A 17,078-nucleotide genomic window follows, 5' to 3' on the forward strand; every position below is an offset into this window, starting at 1 on the left:
TGCCATTCTGAAAGAGAGAGAGAACACCGTCCTTTGAGGCATCCCGGACCACCGCCAAAACCAAACCATGTTATTTATCCTGCTACTTTGGTCAAAGACTCCGAAACTCTCAGAGCAAGCACTTTGGAGTATGTGCACGTTGTCTCTAGCTCCAGTTCTATCTCTAAAACTACGGTTTGACAGAACAAAGGTCCGCGGGGAGTGGAACTTTCTGGAGGATGCATGGCTTGATTAGCTCATTTTTCTGCAGACATCTCTGTTATGGAGAAATGTGAAGTGGGAGAGCTTCCAATCAGCAGGGAGCTGACAGCTCACAGTAAGTGAGGAGGCTTACCGGTCATGCCCTTGTACTCAAAGTTGATCCCACTGAGAACGGTGGTTTCCATGTTTGAGGGCAGCGTGTTCCACCATTTGTATTCGAATCCCACGGCAGGCTCAGTCCCAGCTGGGCAGCGGCTGCAATCTGGGGGAACCACAAGATCCACGAGGGAGGCTGCAGCCACCCCGACGGGAGCTGTCCACCCACAGACAAGTGCCAACAGTGGTGGGCAGCCAAAGGGGGGTAATGCTCAGCACCGTAGCACGGTTAGATCAAGTTGACTCAAAAACATACTGACAATGTATTTCACAAAGGCAGGACATAAACCCTGACCCTTAATTCCAATACCTCAGCTACCTTACTTGCCCACTAATTTTTGTCATTTCAAAACTTAAATGAATCTTCTAGTCCAATGCATATAGTTCACATTATGTGTCACATTACTAGTAGTAAATGCATTTACACGAATAGGTACACAAATCCTCCCCACACCTTTCAGCAGCATGGCTTATGGTTCCAATCGTGTCAAGCTGGCCATCCCCGCTCCCCACACCTTCTGGTTAGCATCCCTGCTGCATGCTGGAAGCTTCTGTGGTGAGGACTGGGTATGTGAGGCAGGAGTCGCAATCACAGTTGGAAGAGGGAGGGAGGCAGGCCGTTCTCCAGTGTGACTCCGACCTACAGGCAGGGCCCACCCTGACCTCGCTCCTCCTGAACTCAGTCCGCACGGTGGCCTGGCCCTCACTGCCTCCCTGGGAAGGACAGCGTGCACATTCAGCTGACCGCTCTGAGTGCCCACACGGCCCCCCCAGGTGGGTGACGAGGGAATGACAGGATGCAGACAGAGAGGTTACCGGAGCCGTTGGAGTAAGAGCCGTAAGGGCAGGGCTGGCAGCTGCTGTTGTTGGTCTTGAAGAAGCCTGGGTTGCAGGGTGGGCAGCGGGTCTTGACGCCAGAGGCGGGCAGCTTCACAGCCCCCTCGAGATCCTCACCACAGATTTTCGGCTGGGCCCATTTGTACATGAGCTGGGTCTGCAGAAATAGATTCAGAATGGCTCAGCCTGCGTGGGATTTCGCACATCTTCAGGAATTTACCTAGAGAATGGGGGTGGGGGGGACTCTGGGCTATAATGAAAGTTTCTCCAGGGGGGAGACCTCTTTCTGGTCTCCAGTGTAGCCCATGCTCCCAGCCCAGAGCCTGGCCCACGGCTGAGCTCAATCACTACCTGCCGAATGTTGACTGGATGAAGAGGGATACACTCAGTGAGGACGTGTGTGACAGAGAAGGGAAGGACCAGTTGTCTCCATGGAAAGCTCTGGTTTCAATGTGGCATCTTATTACCACCAAGGTCACAGGAAACGTAGCTGATGAAAATCCCCAAACATAAAAAGGGATGTCCCCATTTGTCTTCCAAGTATTTTCTTTGCTTTTTCATTTAGTCAGCAGACATTTATAGAAAGCCTACTACATCTGTGTGCCGGAGCTGGCGGCTCAGCAATGAATGAGACATGGCTCCTTCCCTTAAGGAGCTTGCCATCTAGCAAGGGCAGCAATCGCATAAGAATGGTCCGTGCAGGCGGATGGACACTGTGTTCTCTGGGACACCAAGGCAAAAGGGACAACGTTGGCCAGAGGGTACAAATTTCCAGTTATAAGACCAATAAGTTCTGGGGATCTAAGGTGCATCAAGGGGGTTTTAGTTAATAGTACTGTACTAATGCATATGCTTGAGAATTTTTAAGGGTAGATCTTAAAAGTCACTCACTAGGGCTGTCCCTACTCTTTCGATGGAAGTATTGGATACAGAAGAGGGCATGGACTGCAGGAGGCTCCTGGCGTGGCAGGAGCCTCCTTGGGCCAAGTCAGAGATGAAAGGTGTAATTACGTCGAAGGGATGATGATGTGGGTGGCACTGCCATGCCTGTGAAAAGGTGGACGAATAAGGCATCCATCCATCTTATTCAGAATAAGAAATGACAAGTCTTAAGAGGAGTCTGTGCTGCCTTGGGTCCTGGGGCTCCTCCCCCCTCTGCTCAGCACCCCCGTGAAGAGATTCCTCCCTGAAGAGCAGCCAATGGCCAGAGCCCCAGGCTTGTGCTGTAACCCGGGTGCTCTCGCCCAGCTCGTCCCCTTGAGTCTCATGGAGAGAAGGGTCTGGGGAGCAGGAAGACTGACTCGGGCCATCTCTTGGAGCAGCACGTGCAGCAGCCCCAGTGACCGGCCAGCCTGGTCCCTGGGAAACCACCACGGCACAGCAAAGGCCACAAGGGCAATCGTGGGAGTCGGCTCGAGCTACATCCCTTGATTTAAAAATACAGTTTAGAAGATAAAGTGAAGTCATGAGACTGAGCGGAACCAGTGCAGGCATGAGGCACCGATCGTGAGAGTTCTGTAAGGCATCCTGAGGAATGCATATTCACAGGCACTCATGCTCCAGGGCTCCTCCCCTGAGCCTTGGCTGGGCTGCAAGGCGAGCAACGGCCCTGGGCCTACTGAGCATCCAGAGGCCCCGGGCTGTTCAGGCAAGGCCAGACATCCAGGCTGGCAGGCAGCAGAGCTCACTACAGATCTAGAGGGCCTTGGCCGGAGCCTGGGAGGGGAGAGATTGGGGCAGAAGGAAACAAAGACAGCCACATGTTATGCCGAGGGGAGAGAAGAGGAACAGGATTACGTGTCCCCATTTAATTAGTGAGTCAACTGATGCCAAGAAAATGAAAATAATTTTTACAAGGTCACACAGAACCCCGGACACTGCACAGCTAAGTCTAAGGTAAAACTGATGAGATGTGTAGCCGTTGTCCCTCGGATGCTGGGGAGAGAACGATGCTGCAAACATGAGGCAAGGGTGGGGGAGCGTGGGGAGTAAGGGATGATTATGAGACAATCACTGCTCAGGACTGGACTTTATCCCATGCTTGTTTGGCAAAAGGAGAATTCATCCAGCTGTCCAACCAGAAAACACTTATGCATCCTAATAGCCAAGCCTATGCTTAATGCTGAATGCGGATTTCCCGACTTGTATCTTCCCGAGAGGCTGTGGTTTAGGGATACAGACAATTCATCCGGAATGTCTGATCTAAGACAAATCCCTCCACTTGCGCCCCTGAGCCATCCCCGCTCACTCTCTGCTGTTCCTGGAATTCACTGGGCACAGGTCTGCCCCTCCACACCTGCTGTGCTCTCTGCCTGGAAAGCGTTACAGCCACCACTCAAGCCACTCGGGTCTCTGTTCAAATGTTACGTCCTCCAATGTCACCGGACCCTCTCTAAAATAGCATCGCCACCCTCTGCCACTCTGTCTCCTAAGCCTTTTTAAATTTTTTGCTTCCACTTACTGCCATCTGATATACTCTAATTTGTGTTTGACCTGTTGTCTCTCTTTCCACTTGCTCCCCAGCAAGAATTAAGCTCCATGAAAGTAGATGTTTCCCCCGTTCGGTTAACTGCTATATGCGGGGTGCCTGGCACTGTAACTGACTGTTGAAATGAACACATGACTTCCTTTGAAAGGCCTTCCCTGGCCCCCCAGTCCTGGTCCCTCCTCTCCGGGCTTCCCCCAGGCCCCTGCACATCCTTCTCCTGTTCCCATCCCTCACCTTCCATCACGGGACTGTGAGCTCCCGGAGGGCAGGAGCCCTCAGTCACCTCTGAGCCCCCAGCCAGGGCACAGTGCCTGGCACAGCATTCATACTCTGAGCCTGCTGACTCAGAGGTGAGGCAGACTACAAAGGAAAGTCTTTCTGAGGCAGAAAGCCTGGGAAAAAGAAGGAACCAGCAGAGACCGAGCAGCGAGCCCATTCTCCAGTGAGCCAGGAGGTAGGAATGAATTCCCTTTGCCAGCTGACAAAAGCAGTGCCGAGGGGACAGGTCTGATGAGTTCCATGAGGAAATGAGTGTGCATGGACAGGCAGTCGTGGCCCAGAGGGGCTAAGTGAATGGAAGAAACCAAGCAAAAGAAAACGCAATGGCTTTTTGCAACAGAGCATATGTGAATAAGCAGCAGAACAAAGGTGGCAAAACCAGTTTCCGACCTGAAGATGAATGAGGCCACCTCGTCTTGCCCCCCCCACCCTCTGGCCCTGGGGTCACTGCGGAGGTCTGCAGGGTTTTCTCTGGTACCAGCTCCACCGACCTCTGGAACTCCAAATGTGGTAATAAAGCCCAAGGAGCGGGCAAAGGAGCTATTTGGGGGCAAAGGGGCTCCCAGACCGTGCTACCCACCTCTCCGTTGGCATCACAGGCTGTGTGCGTGTAGAAGTAATCTTTGTCGGTGCAGGCTGGGCGCATTTTGCAGGAGGAGGAACCCTTTTCTAAATTGCAAAAGTAAGGACAAATAGGTGAAGTTACCTAAGAAAGCAGAGCTCTTGACCACTAGCTCATGACCCTAGGACCTCCAAGACCCCGGGGTAGAGCACATCACGGGTACTGCGGGTACTGCGGTAAGTAGAAAATCCTGCACACCCACCCGTCCCTGGGCTTCACCTCCAGTCCCTAAAGCCCCGCTCACGTATCCCCTTTGCACCTGTCCCTGGTGCTATGAGAAGCCACTGGGCCCGCACTGTGGGGCAGGGCTTAAGAAAGGGGACCGGCGAGCGGATCGGTGAGGAGGGTGGGGAGCTGGAAAGAGCATGTTGCAGGCTAACCACCACTAATACAAGTTCTTGAAACCCGTCACCTTCCAGGTGCTTCACAATCCTGACTGTGTAGGTGGTTTTTCTACTCCTGAAGGATTAAAGGAAAACATAGGAAAGCTTAGGACAGTGTCTTCATACTCTTACTCTAATCCCTTCTCTGCATTTTCTCTTAATATCTGCCTTCAGTGAAGGCCTTCCACCTTTGGAATTCCCCCTTCTCCGTGCACCCATCCTCCACAAATGAGGCGGTAATTTCCTCTGACTCCACTTAAGACACAGAGTTCTTTCCATCTTCCCCACTCCCAAGCATCCTGCTACTATCTCTAACCCTTGACCTGTTCCTAATAAAAAAGGTATCAACTATCATTTTATTTATTCTACTCTCCGTATGTTAGCTCTGCTTTAACCCTATGAATGCCTGGATGACAAGAACTATTTCAGCGTATCCCTTTTTATTTATTTATTTTTTTTATTTTTTAAAGATTTCATTTATTTATTCAACAGAGATAGAGACAGCCAGCAAGAGAGGGAACACAAGCAGGGGGAGTGGGAGAGGAAGAAGCAGGCTCCCAGCGGAGGAGCCTGATGTGGGGCTCGATCCCACAACGCCGGGATCATGCCCTGAGCCGAAGGCAGACGCTTCACGACTGTGCCACCCAGGCGCCCCAGCGTATCCCTTTTTAAAGCAATGGAGTTCACCTTTTTGGAATTACAAACATTTCAAGAATTTGAAAAAAGCCCTGTTTCCCCTATCCAGAAAAATATACAAAATTTATGAAAATAAAATTTTAAAAATTTCCAGGGAATTTATTTTCCCCAGAATGAAAATCACTGCTTTATAGAGTGCCAGTACAATACTATTACTACTAGTACTGTCGCCGTCATTTCTAAAATGGCTGCCGTGTCACCTGCAGTCAAGCATTTGATACAAGCTCGACCTCCTCTCTCTAGATTACCTGACAGGCCATGTGACAGAGTGTAATGACATTTTCAGTCAGACCATCTGGGTTTGGATCCTGCTCCATTTACTAGCTGCGTCACTTTGGGCAAGTTACTGCACCTCTCTGAACTGTAGTGCTCTCATCCGTAGCCAGCACACCCCTGGTACATTGGAATTAGGGAGTCACTAAATGCTGGTAACTATTACTACCTGCGTTTGTGGGAATTATTTTTATTTGGTAACTGTCATGAGATTAAAAAAAAAAATTTATTTATTTGAGAGAGAGAGAGCGCCCAGGGGCAGGGGGCAGAGGGAGAGGGAGAGAGAGAATCTCAAGTAGACTGCCTGCTGAGTGCGGATCCCGACCTCACGACCCTGAGATCCAGACCTGAGCCAAAGTCAAGAGTCTGACGCTCAACCGACTGAGCCACCCAGACGCCCCCTGACAGGTGATTTTAAATAAAAGATTGAAAGTTTCTTTTTCTCCCCTCCAGTTAAGGCTTATTTCTCAACTGATCCTCTCTTCTTTCCGAGGCGCCCAATGAGTTCCGAGATCAGAGAATCTCCTAGTGAACAGCCTTGCTGGCCTGCCCTCGGGAGCTCCCTCAACTGCACGTTCCCACACCTCTTCTGTTCCTGTCATATTAGCCTGGGCAAGAGGGAGCTCTGCCTGGGAAACAGCTGGCGTCTTCTCAGCTCATTGACTTGGTTAACAAGCAGAAGGCCTCGTTCAGCAGAGAGGGATCTAGGGATTCTTGCTTTGGACAAGCCGGGCCAGGAGGCATTTGGGAGGAGATGCTGGAAACACACCCATTCCCAGGACCCTGCATATAGGGTCTAGCAAGTTGCAAGCTCCACGTTAGAACGTACATTTTGCACCAGGACGTTTCTCCGCTTGTCAAATATTTGCTCAACCTGATACCCTAGCTCCAGGTTTCAGCAAAAGTGGTCCAGCTGTTTACACACTTGACAAGTGCTAACGTAGTTTTAAGAAATGATTAACCCAAATGCTGAGCCGGACCTCACTTCCCCAGCTTGGGTTTCATCAAGGTGTTGAAGCGGGGGACTGGTCAAGTTTAAAAGATCTGCCTAGATGTTTGGGCAAGGGACTGAAAAGTGACTTCTCTAGCGTCAGCCCCGGGGGGCAAAGCTGTGAGAAGATAGAGTTTATCGTGGGGGCTCTGGTTTCTCTCCCTGAGCCTTCCTCCTCCTTTCAGGACCTCTCCCCACCCCCAGGACTACAATGTCCTCTCATTCGGATCCATTTCATCAAAGGAAAACATTCCCCCTGAGGACTGAAGCATCTAGTGAATGCTTGGCTCAGGTCGGATACCACCCCAGACTCTGGGCAAATCCCTCAACCTCTCTGTGCTGCCCTTTATTCTTTTATAAACAGGGAGATCACTCCTGCAGTCTGCTGTGAGGAATAAGCGAGAAAACGTTTGGTAAATTGTGGAGTACTACCCAAGTGACTTGTTATTGCTGTTACCTATGCTAAGAGTACTTTCATTTTCAGAGAGGACAGCTGGAACAAGCCTTAACGTACATGAACACAGTTGACCCTTGAACAACACAGGTTTGAACAGGGAGGGTCCACTTATATGTGGATTATATATATATATATATATATATATATATATATACACACACACACACACACACAGAGTACAGTACTGTAAATGTATTTTCTCTTCCTTATGATTTTCCTAAAGACATTTTCTTCTCTCTAGCTTCTTTTATTGTAAGAATACAGGATATAATACATAAAACATATAAAATATGTGTTGATCAATTGTTTATGTCATCAGTAAGGTTTCTGGTCATTAGTAGTTAAGTTTCTGGAGAGTCAAAGTTATACGCTGGGGTGGGGGTGCGGGGTACCTCTTGTCCCCGTATTGCTCAAGGTTCAGCAGTGAAAAAATGAGTGCTTACTACATACCGGACGCTGTTCTAAATCTTTTATCTGTAGTCGTCAATTGATCTGCGCAATAACACTATGAGGTGCGTATGATTATTGCCATTCCCATTTTACAGACGAGGAAACTGACGCACAGACAAGCGACTTGCCCAAGGTGGCAGAGCTGAAAGTGGTGGAGCAGGGATCTGAACCTTAGTAATTTAGTTCTGGAGTCTGTGCTCTTAAACTCCATGCTATTCTACCAGGAAATGAATTCCTAACATTGAACGTAACACAAAGGAATTCTTAAGAACCATCACATTTTAGGTATTAATACGAAAGACGCTTTTAGTCAAGCCTTTGTCCTTAACATCTGCAGTCCCATTAGCTCCATCTCAGTCTAGGTCCTGGATACCAGCAATGGCGCCTATTGTGAAATCTCCAGACTATGGCCTCTGCCTCCGATTGTGTCCTTCTTCATCCATTTTCCAAATGGCAACTGGAGTGGTCTTTCAAAACCACGAGCCAGAGCACATCACTCCCCAGCTTAACATTCTTGAACAGCCCCCACTGCTGACAGGATCAAATCCCAAATGCTTAGCAACGGCACAGAAGGGCTGGTCTGCAGTCTGTTCCCTGCCCACCTCTTAACCTTGGATGCTAGCTCTGTGCAAGTCAGCCTCTGCTGTGCCGAGTTTCTCCAAGATCCCCAAGCCTTCTGGCTGTGGCTGCACTCCTTTCAGAACATCCATCAAACCACCACCTCATCTTTCAAGACCACTGCCACTGAAGCCTTTCCTCCCTCCCCATAGAGGACTGACCACGTCCCTTCTTTGCCTCTACTGTGCTCTACACTCAGAGCTCCCGTCCCCGCAGCCGCTGCACCATGGAGTGACTACGCTTACGGGCTCCTATAGCCACGTTCCCACTTTTCGACCTGAGTCGGAGGGCAGGCACCAGCTCCAATTCTAGCACCAAGCCCAAGCCTTGGCACCCGGCTGGCATTTGGGACTTATTTGTAAATGGATGACTAAATGCTCACCGGGTCTTCTGTCCCTCCCTTTATGCACATTCCATCATAGGCTCTGATCAGATCTCTCTGCATTTCCCCAGCCTCCCACGGTCCCTGTATTCTGGAAGAGTCAAGTCATGGTAAATATTCACTTTCCAGTCAAAGAAGTGGATTGAGAAATGGGTGGCAGAAAGAGAACAGACTCCAAGAACTCAGACTCCCAACCCAATACTTGCATAACAGCTCTCTGGGTAACAATCAGTCTACATAGAGAGTTGATCAGAACATTACCGGGTGGTTTTTCTAGAGCCACCTTGCCATTCAAACCCTTGTACAACCACTGGGCTGGAAAGGCAGCTGGAGACTAAGACAAACAAGGGCTGCCATTGATAGAGCAGGGAAGGAGAATCAGAAATTCAAGAGGAAAAACAGGAATTTAGACTTACAGGTAAAAAACTTCCCCCAAGATCTAAACATTCCTGTTCTTGCTGAAAACTATACTCATTTGGCAAGATCTGTGTCGATAAATAGGACTTTTGTTTTAGAAGTAGTGTAAAAATAAGTGGTTCACAGGGTCAGTGGCTGGTCTTGGCTGAGCAAACACGTCGTGTAATGCCTGCGTGAAGGACGGGTGTGTCTGTGGACAGATCTGAGGGTCTGCTTGAGCTGGGTGTATGTGGTTCTGTGTAAGAAAGGAAAAGCGGAATAGTTATGGGCTGCCTGGGCAGAGGGTCCTCTGGGGGGACTGCCCACCTTATACCAGAGCCCTGCTGCCCTGGGACTCCCTCAAACGACCAGGTTCTGTTTCTTAAGTTGGAATGCTTTAGGAAGCTATTCAGAGACTGTCCCTACAGGCTGCTACACCTGTCCCCTTATTTTCCCTCAGAACACTGGTTTGTTTGTTTGTTTGTTTGTTTGTTTGTTTGTTTAGAGAACCAGAGAGCATGTGCAAGAGCATGCAAGCTGGGGTGGGTTGGGGGTGGGGTGGGGGTGGGGGCTGGGGGAAGGGCAGAGGGAGAGGGAGAGAGAATCGCACGCAGACTCTAAGCTGAGTGCTGAGCCAGCGGCATTGTGGGGCTCAATCCCACAGCCTGAGGTCATGACCTGAGTTGAAACCAAGTCAGACACTGAACCGACTGTACCATCCAGGCGCCCCAGAACACTGGTTTTTAAACTACGTTCCAAGGAGCCCTGGATTTCCTGAAAAGGCCTCTTTGAATTCAGTGGATGCTCAGGCTGATAAAAGATTGTAACTTCCATCTTTAGCCTTCGCTATCAAAATGTTTTGCTCATCAGGGTGCCTGCGCGGCTCAGTCGGTTAAGGGTCTGCTTCTTGGTTTTGGCTCATAATCTCAGGGTCCTGGGATTGAGCCCGCAGAGTGTTCTTGTCTCTCTTCCTTTGCTTCCCCCACCCCCCTCCCCTGCTCTCTCTCTAAAATAATAAATAAATAAAATCTTAAAAAAAAATATTGTGCTCATCAATACAGCCTCATGGCTCTTCTAACCTAACTTTGATAATAATTGTTATGAATTAAAATATATAAATGTATACCTTTTATTTACTCTATTATTTATAATTACAATCTTATGTAAGGTTTCATTTTTACAAATTTCACTGCTTAAGAAAAAAAAAAAAGATTGCAACCCCTTACCCTAGCTTTCCTAATCCCTCTAACCCCGAGCTGCTTTTTCTTTTTGCCACAGCACCCTGCACGTTTTACTGTCTACCACACTATAATCTATTCTATATTTATCATCGTTATTGTTTATTGTCTGTCCCCCACCCCCGCCCTGGCTGCCCAGTAGAACGTAAATTCCTTGAAGATAGGGAACTTTGTCTGTTTTGTTCACTGATGTAGTCCAAGCACCTAGAATAGGGCCTGGCAGATCATAGAGGCTCACTAATCACTTGCTGAATGATTTCATGTTTGCTTCCGGAGTGATCAGTGCAGCATGGATCGGTGGGGTTCTTCCAGTGTCCAGAAAGTAGGGGTTTAAGAAGCGGCATCTTCAGCATGGCCAGAAGGATGGTGCTCCTTCCCGTTTCTCCCCGTGTTTGTTGGTACCCCCACCCCCAACAAACTCTGCCCGCCTTCAGAGATATCACCTGAGTACTTGTCAGGGTCACACTGGTGGCAGGACGTCTCCCCCTTATTTGAATAAGAGTTGGCTGGGCAAAGTTCGCAAAACGAAGAGCCCTGCTTGTCTGCATATGTGCCAGGTTTGCAGGGGAAGCATTCTGAAGTGTAGGCCACCCCTAGGGAGGAAGAACAGCATGGAAAAGGAAGGGTTGAGCCTGGAGACTGAGTCCCCTGGGGACTGACACCCCCCCCCCCCCCGCAGAGTCAGACCGCCGGCCCCGCGCCCCTCTCGGTACCTGTTATGGCGATGTTTCTCACCAGCACAGGCTTGGAGACTTTGGACCACACCGAGAAGGCTGTGGTTCTCCAATAGAGGACATTATTGCCTCGGTTTAGCTCGACCTGAACACCACAAACAGGAAGACAGATATCCCTAATCCATCAGATTAGCCTCTGGTGGGGACCCGTCCCCTTATAGTCTGCGGGGCGGCACCTTTTCTGATCCCCTCCCTGTACTGCCTCAGCTTTGTCCTTCCTCCCAGCTCAGCTTAGTTCCTCTCTGCCTTGAAGCCTCCTCTTACCACCCTCTCATGGCCTCTCCCTCACCCACATTTACCGTGAGTATCTCCAAGGGGAGGCCCAAGAGGGAGCCCGAGGGTACTGACAGGACAGGTGCGTGGAGTTCCCTCATTCTTCTCTGGTTCTGTGTATACACACCCATCCCCAGAAGACCTGGCCCTTAGAGCTGGCAAGCTGCTGGTCCTTGGGGGTCAAGCCAGGGGTGCAAGTCATCTCACACCCATAATCTGTCAACTCAAGAAGACAGAAACTATGGCATCCTCATCAGGTCAGACACCGGCCCTCTAGGGACGGAGGGGTGGGAGCCCAGACTGGGAAGAAGCTCTCCTTGGAGGAAAAGCCCATGGCCCCTTTGCTGGCATCCCCAGCAAGGGCTCTGGGGAGGCTGGTACTATACTCACACTGTGGAATTCCCATCCTTTCTCTGTGGTTTTCATCCACCTGGAGTCATCCACATTGGGCTGGCACTGGTCATTCTGAACCTGAGGTGGCAGGAGTTTGGGAAGAGAGTCTCAGCTTTCCAAGAAAATGGGTTCCTTACCCCCATGCTGTCATAGCCTTCCAAAGGGCCCTTCTTATGGGAGAAGAGTTGCCAATTTTCTTTAGGGACTGAGCTCCAAACGCATGAGCCTTGAAGCAGGGTGGGAGCTAGGTACCCACAAACATCAGGGCATCAACACCCAAGAACTGACTTGTAACTCAGAAGCCTTTACACGCTGTCTGCGCGGGCAGAAGGCCTAGGACCTCCTGCGCCCTAGTCTCTTCCCCTTCAGAGCTCCCCAGCTTCAGCCTTTCTCCTTGCCTCTTGAAGTCTCAGCTTATCTTGTCCACAGTTCTCTCCAGAGGGAAGACCGCTATGGAAAATCCCCAACCAGACATGCTGATGATGCCTGTCAATGAACCCGAGCCTTGGAGAGTCTTTACCTCCCATCTTCCCCCGGGGCCAGGGGCTTACAAAAAACTCAAAGATGATGCTGGAGTCTGGGTAGTAGTACTCGAAGTTGACCGTGCCAGACTGCTTTAGATTGACAGCGTACATCAGCGTGGCTGTGCACTCGTCCGTGTTGGAGGAGATGTAGTCACCTAGGGGAACCCACTTGGACCTGTGAGGGAACAGGAGCCATGTTCAGCGGCAGGGGCACGGCCCACCATGCTTCGTGCGAAGTGCAGGTCTCACGTCCTGCTGGGTCTCGGAGGAACTCCAGACTTGTGATTCACAAATGGGAATTTAGACATGAACGAGAATGACCTCCAGATCAAGGAGCCTGGGGAAACAGCTGACACAAGGACGACAGGTAGGTGCGCCCCCCACATTATACAGAACTCTCCAGATGATAGATGGCAGGTGCTGTGAGGGGGAGCTGGGTAACATTTATCGGTTGCTGACTATCTCCTGGTTACTGAACTACATGTTTTGTATTCATGACTTCTCTTTCCCACTTAATGGATGATGAAACTGAGGCTCGGTGGATACCTTGCCGTATGTCACACAGCCAGCAAGTGTCAGGGCTGAGATTCAGACCCAGGTCTGCCTAACTTCAAAGCTGTCACAGAAAGCCAGCAGACACTGCTGGTCTTCAGAACCCAGGAGTCCATCCAGTCTGGCCCACCTGTTTTTCTGGCAATGCCCACTTTTAGATGCTGCATGTAACTGGTAACTGGGAAGAAGGAAGGCCAGAGAACCTCAGAGACAATCAATCTAGTCTTGTGACTTCATTTTCTAAATATCTCTCAACTCGGTCCAACCCTACCACGGGGCTCTCCCTTTTCCTTGCACCCCCCAGCCCCCAGCTCTGAACCAGCCCCTATCTCGCCTCCCTGTATCCAGTTCTGCCTCCTGCAATCCCTCCCCCACATTCCAGAACAGAACTCTGACATGCCACTTCCCTGCTGCCCTTAGAACAGGGCACAAATCCTCACCCACTCTCAAGACTCCAGCCCACCAGCATTTCTTCCTTTATTTGTTTATTTATTTATTTATTTATTTATTTATTTATTTATTCAGAGGAGGGGCAGAGACAGAAGGATAGGGAGAGAGGGAATCCTAAGCAGGCTCCATGGCCAACGCAGAGCCCAACATGGAGCTCAATCTCACAACCCTGAGATCATGACTTGAGCCGAAAGCAAGAGTCAGACACTTAACCAACTGAGCCATCCAGGCGCCCCTCCTTCTCTCTGTTTAATTCCTACTCGTGTCTTAGAATAAACGTCACCTCATCTGAGAAGTCATCCTTGACTCTACTGGCCTCTGCTATGTGCACCCTGAGCTCTCACCGATTCTCTTCTCGTAGCCACAGCTCTCTTCTCCTTCACTCACACATATTATGAAAGATTTAAGACCACCACTGTGCTTAAGAAATACAATACAGCGGATGCCTGGGTGGCTCAGCTGGTTAAGCGTCTGCCTTTGGCTCAGGTCAGGGTCTCAGGGTCCTGGGATCGAGCCCTGTGCCAGGCTCCCTGCTCAGCAGGGAGTCTGCTTCTCCCTCTCCCTCTGCTCCTCCCCCCTGCTTGTGCTGTCTCTCTGTCAAATAAATAAATAAAACCTTTGGGGAAAAAAAATGCAATACAGCAGAAGCCTTGGGGTACACCCAGCGAATCTCAAGCCCTTGTCTGACTACCACCTACTCCTTTCAGCCAAGTAACCACTTTCTGGAATATGGTGCTTATCATCCCCATGTGGTTCTTTACCCTTTACTAATTATGCAGGTATTGCTAAACAATATGTCCTGTGATGGTGCTTTTGCTTGTTTTTAAACCTCATGTAAATGGCATCATACTCATGTATCCCGAAACTTGCTTTGTTTGTTTGTTTCAATATAAAGATTGTGGGATTCATCCATATCCACACATGAAGCTCTTTCTTCATTTTTGCTACTATCTAATTTTGCCTTGCATGGTTCTACCATATTGATTTACCCATTACTCACTGGCGGACTTTTAGATTGTTTCCAATCTTTTGCTGTCGTTTGCACACTCTGTTAGAAACGTCCTTGTTCCTCTCCTTGTATGCATGTCTGAGGGGGACGCTGTGTTAGAGGGCGTGTGAACGTCCAGCTTTACCAGTTCCTGCCACACTGCTCTCTAAAGTGGCTGCTGCCGATACACACCCAGTGGCATGTGAGGGTCTTCCTGTGGCCCCACGTGCTCCCAAATTTGGAATGGTCAGATTGTAAAGGTGTCGTCAATGTGATATGGTAGGAGACAGCGTCTCCTTGGGCTTTAAATCTTATTTCCTTGATTATTAGCGAGGTTCAGCATCTGTTCTTTAGTTTATTTGCAATTTGTCTTCCTCCTCCGATCATATTCTAATTCCTCTTTAATTTATTTAATTCTCCTTCAATTGTTTGTCCTCCTGGCTGGCTGACAGATGCTGTGGGGTAAGAGGCCAAACTTACCTTGCTCCCTATTATAGCCCTGGCACCAAGCCCTGGGCCTGGCACACAGGAGGGGCTCGAGATTATACAGGTGAATGTGGAAAAGGGTGACCAAAGATAAGCCCATTATTTCATTGTTTTGCCTGAGACCAACCCAGGCAATTATTAACAGTGGCAGTGGTTTCCCCTGCGTTTGTTAGAATAATAACATGTACTTCCATTTCTTCGATGGTGTCATTCTCAGATGGAAGCATGTCCAAGATTCCTAAGCTGAGCTCATCCCAGACACCCCAGCTAACCTAATGGTATTGATTTCTCCTATTAAAAGAGACCACACTTAATGCTGATGTGCTCCATGGCATTATCTATAAATAACTCCCAAAGCGAGATGAATAATTAAAAGGAGGCCGTATGTGGGCTACATTTGCACCAGGCCTCATGATTCTGGGTTTTGTCAGAGCTGTCTCTGGTGAAGATCGTTTCACGTTCAATAATAACAACATGTGTTGATTGACTTCTAGTGCCAGGCATCGCTCCAAATTCTTTACACGGATCATTTCATTTAATCCTTACCACAACCTATAAGAAGAACACCATGTTGATCACGGTGCTTTTTTTTTAGGATAAGGAAATTGAGGCACAGATTAGGACACTTAACTAATCACACAACGAATGACATAGTCATTAGTCTGATAAGTGCCAGAAAGAGAACTGTAAGATGGTGCAAGCGTGTGTACGTAATGGGAATCTATGGGGCCAGGGCTGGCATCTCCCAGGAAGTGACATTTAGGCAGAGACCTGAGGGTGAAGCAGGAGTCAGCCAGAAGAGCTGGAGAAGAGTGTGTCCAAAGACCCAAGAGGGGAGCACCTGGGTGGCTCAGTTGGTTGAGTGCCTGACTCTTGATTTTGGCTCAGGTCATGATCCCAGGGTTGTGAGATGGAGCCCTGCGTCAGGTTCCGTGCTGGGTGTGAAGTCTGTTTGAGATTCTCTCTCTCCCTCTTCCTCTGCCTCTCCCCCCTACCCCTGCACGTGTGTTCTCTCTCTCTCTCTCTCTCTCAAATAAATAAATAAAATCTTAAAAGGAGCAAAAAACAAAGACCCAGAAGGGAAGAAGCATGGTAGCCATTGTGCCTGGAGCCCTAGTAAGCCAGAGGGAAGGTAACTCGAGCGAAGCCAGAGAAATGGGCGGAAGGCAGAGGCTAGACCAGGCAGGGCCATGCAGGCTGTGGCAAGGCATTGGATGTTATTCCCAGAAAAGAGGAATCCATGGAATCCAGAGTCTTGAGCCGGGAAGGGATGGGTCTGGCTACGGGGGGGCCAGGGGCCCCGCAGAGGCTGGAGTGGAAGCCGAGACTCGCTGCCGGAGGCAGAACAGGCAGGAGGTGGGCTCTGGTCAGGCTGGAGACAGTGGGCACGGATTCAGGTAAACACCCAGTTGAGCAGGAAAGCCAGGCGCTCGGTATCTTGGTACTAGCTCCATTACCGCCCTTCTGAGGGCAGCGGGGAAATCACAAAGCCTTTCTAGGTGCCCAATGCGTCTCTGTTTCCACAGAGGAGAAACATCCTTTCCCCCTCCTGGGGATGTCTTGGGCCGCCTTAAGATCCGGGCCCTGAAGCCATCTGTGCTATGGAAACACAAGTTGTTATTCACCGGCCCACATCCTGTCTTGCTGAGTGGTAATGATTTCTGAACTCTCAGTGAGGTCCCCAGAGAGAGAGAAACCCTTTCTTTGTGCGGGTAAGAATTGATTGAGTGAGCCAGGCGTGCACCTTGTTTGGGGTCAATCACATTCTCTATTAGGACACAAATGGGTCCCCTTTCAGCTTTAATCCTCTCTGGCTTTATCTTTGCTGCCAACCTTGTCATGCCAATAATTTTGACACATAATATTAAACTCTAAAGTGACATTAAAATTGGACTATAAAATGCCTGCTGCCTGGCTCCGATAATGGTGCTTCCTTTTTTTCCTCTCAATAATGGTACTTCTATTTAAGTGTAGGAACGGGAGACATTGGTCCCAGTCTTAGAAATCCAAGTGTAATACCAGTGTACACAATTATTAACTTCTTTTTACCCTTTTGATTGCTTGGGTATAAGAGAAACTTTCATGTACTTTTCTCCCACCTTCTTTTTTTTTTTTAAGGGGGGAGGGGCAGAGGGAGAGAGAGAATTTTAAGCAGGCTCCATGCTGGAGCCCAACCCGGGGCTGGATCTCACAACCCTGAGATCATGACCT

The 17,078-nt window shown here is 49.4% G+C and overlaps 1 protein-coding gene across 4 annotated transcripts in view; it reads right to left on the bottom strand.

Moving 5' to 3' along the window:
- The window catches only part of ELAPOR1 (endosome-lysosome associated apoptosis and autophagy regulator 1), a 66,928-nt gene that overhangs the window by 15,142 nt on the left and 34,708 nt on the right, over nucleotides 1-17,078 (bottom strand). For all 4 annotated transcript variants that reach the window (XM_026484645.4, XM_057310407.1, XM_057310406.1 and 1 more), the window contains exons 4-10: nucleotides 12,419-12,566; nucleotides 11,865-11,945; nucleotides 11,181-11,286; nucleotides 10,911-11,060; nucleotides 4,542-4,630; nucleotides 1,174-1,351; nucleotides 335-463 (exon numbers count right to left, since the gene is read on the bottom strand). In XM_026484645.4, the coding sequence (XP_026340430.2) occupies nucleotides 335-463; nucleotides 1,174-1,351; nucleotides 4,542-4,630; nucleotides 10,911-11,060; nucleotides 11,181-11,286; nucleotides 11,865-11,945; nucleotides 12,419-12,566 (881 nt within the window). The remainder of the gene's footprint in view (nucleotides 1-334; nucleotides 464-1,173; nucleotides 1,352-4,541; nucleotides 4,631-10,910; nucleotides 11,061-11,180; nucleotides 11,287-11,864; nucleotides 11,946-12,418; nucleotides 12,567-17,078) is intronic.

This window comes from Ursus arctos, unplaced genomic scaffold (genome assembly GCF_023065955.2).
Source record: "Ursus arctos isolate Adak ecotype North America unplaced genomic scaffold, UrsArc2.0 scaffold_12, whole genome shotgun sequence".
NCBI classification, from domain to species: Eukaryota; Metazoa; Chordata; class Mammalia; order Carnivora; family Ursidae; genus Ursus; species Ursus arctos.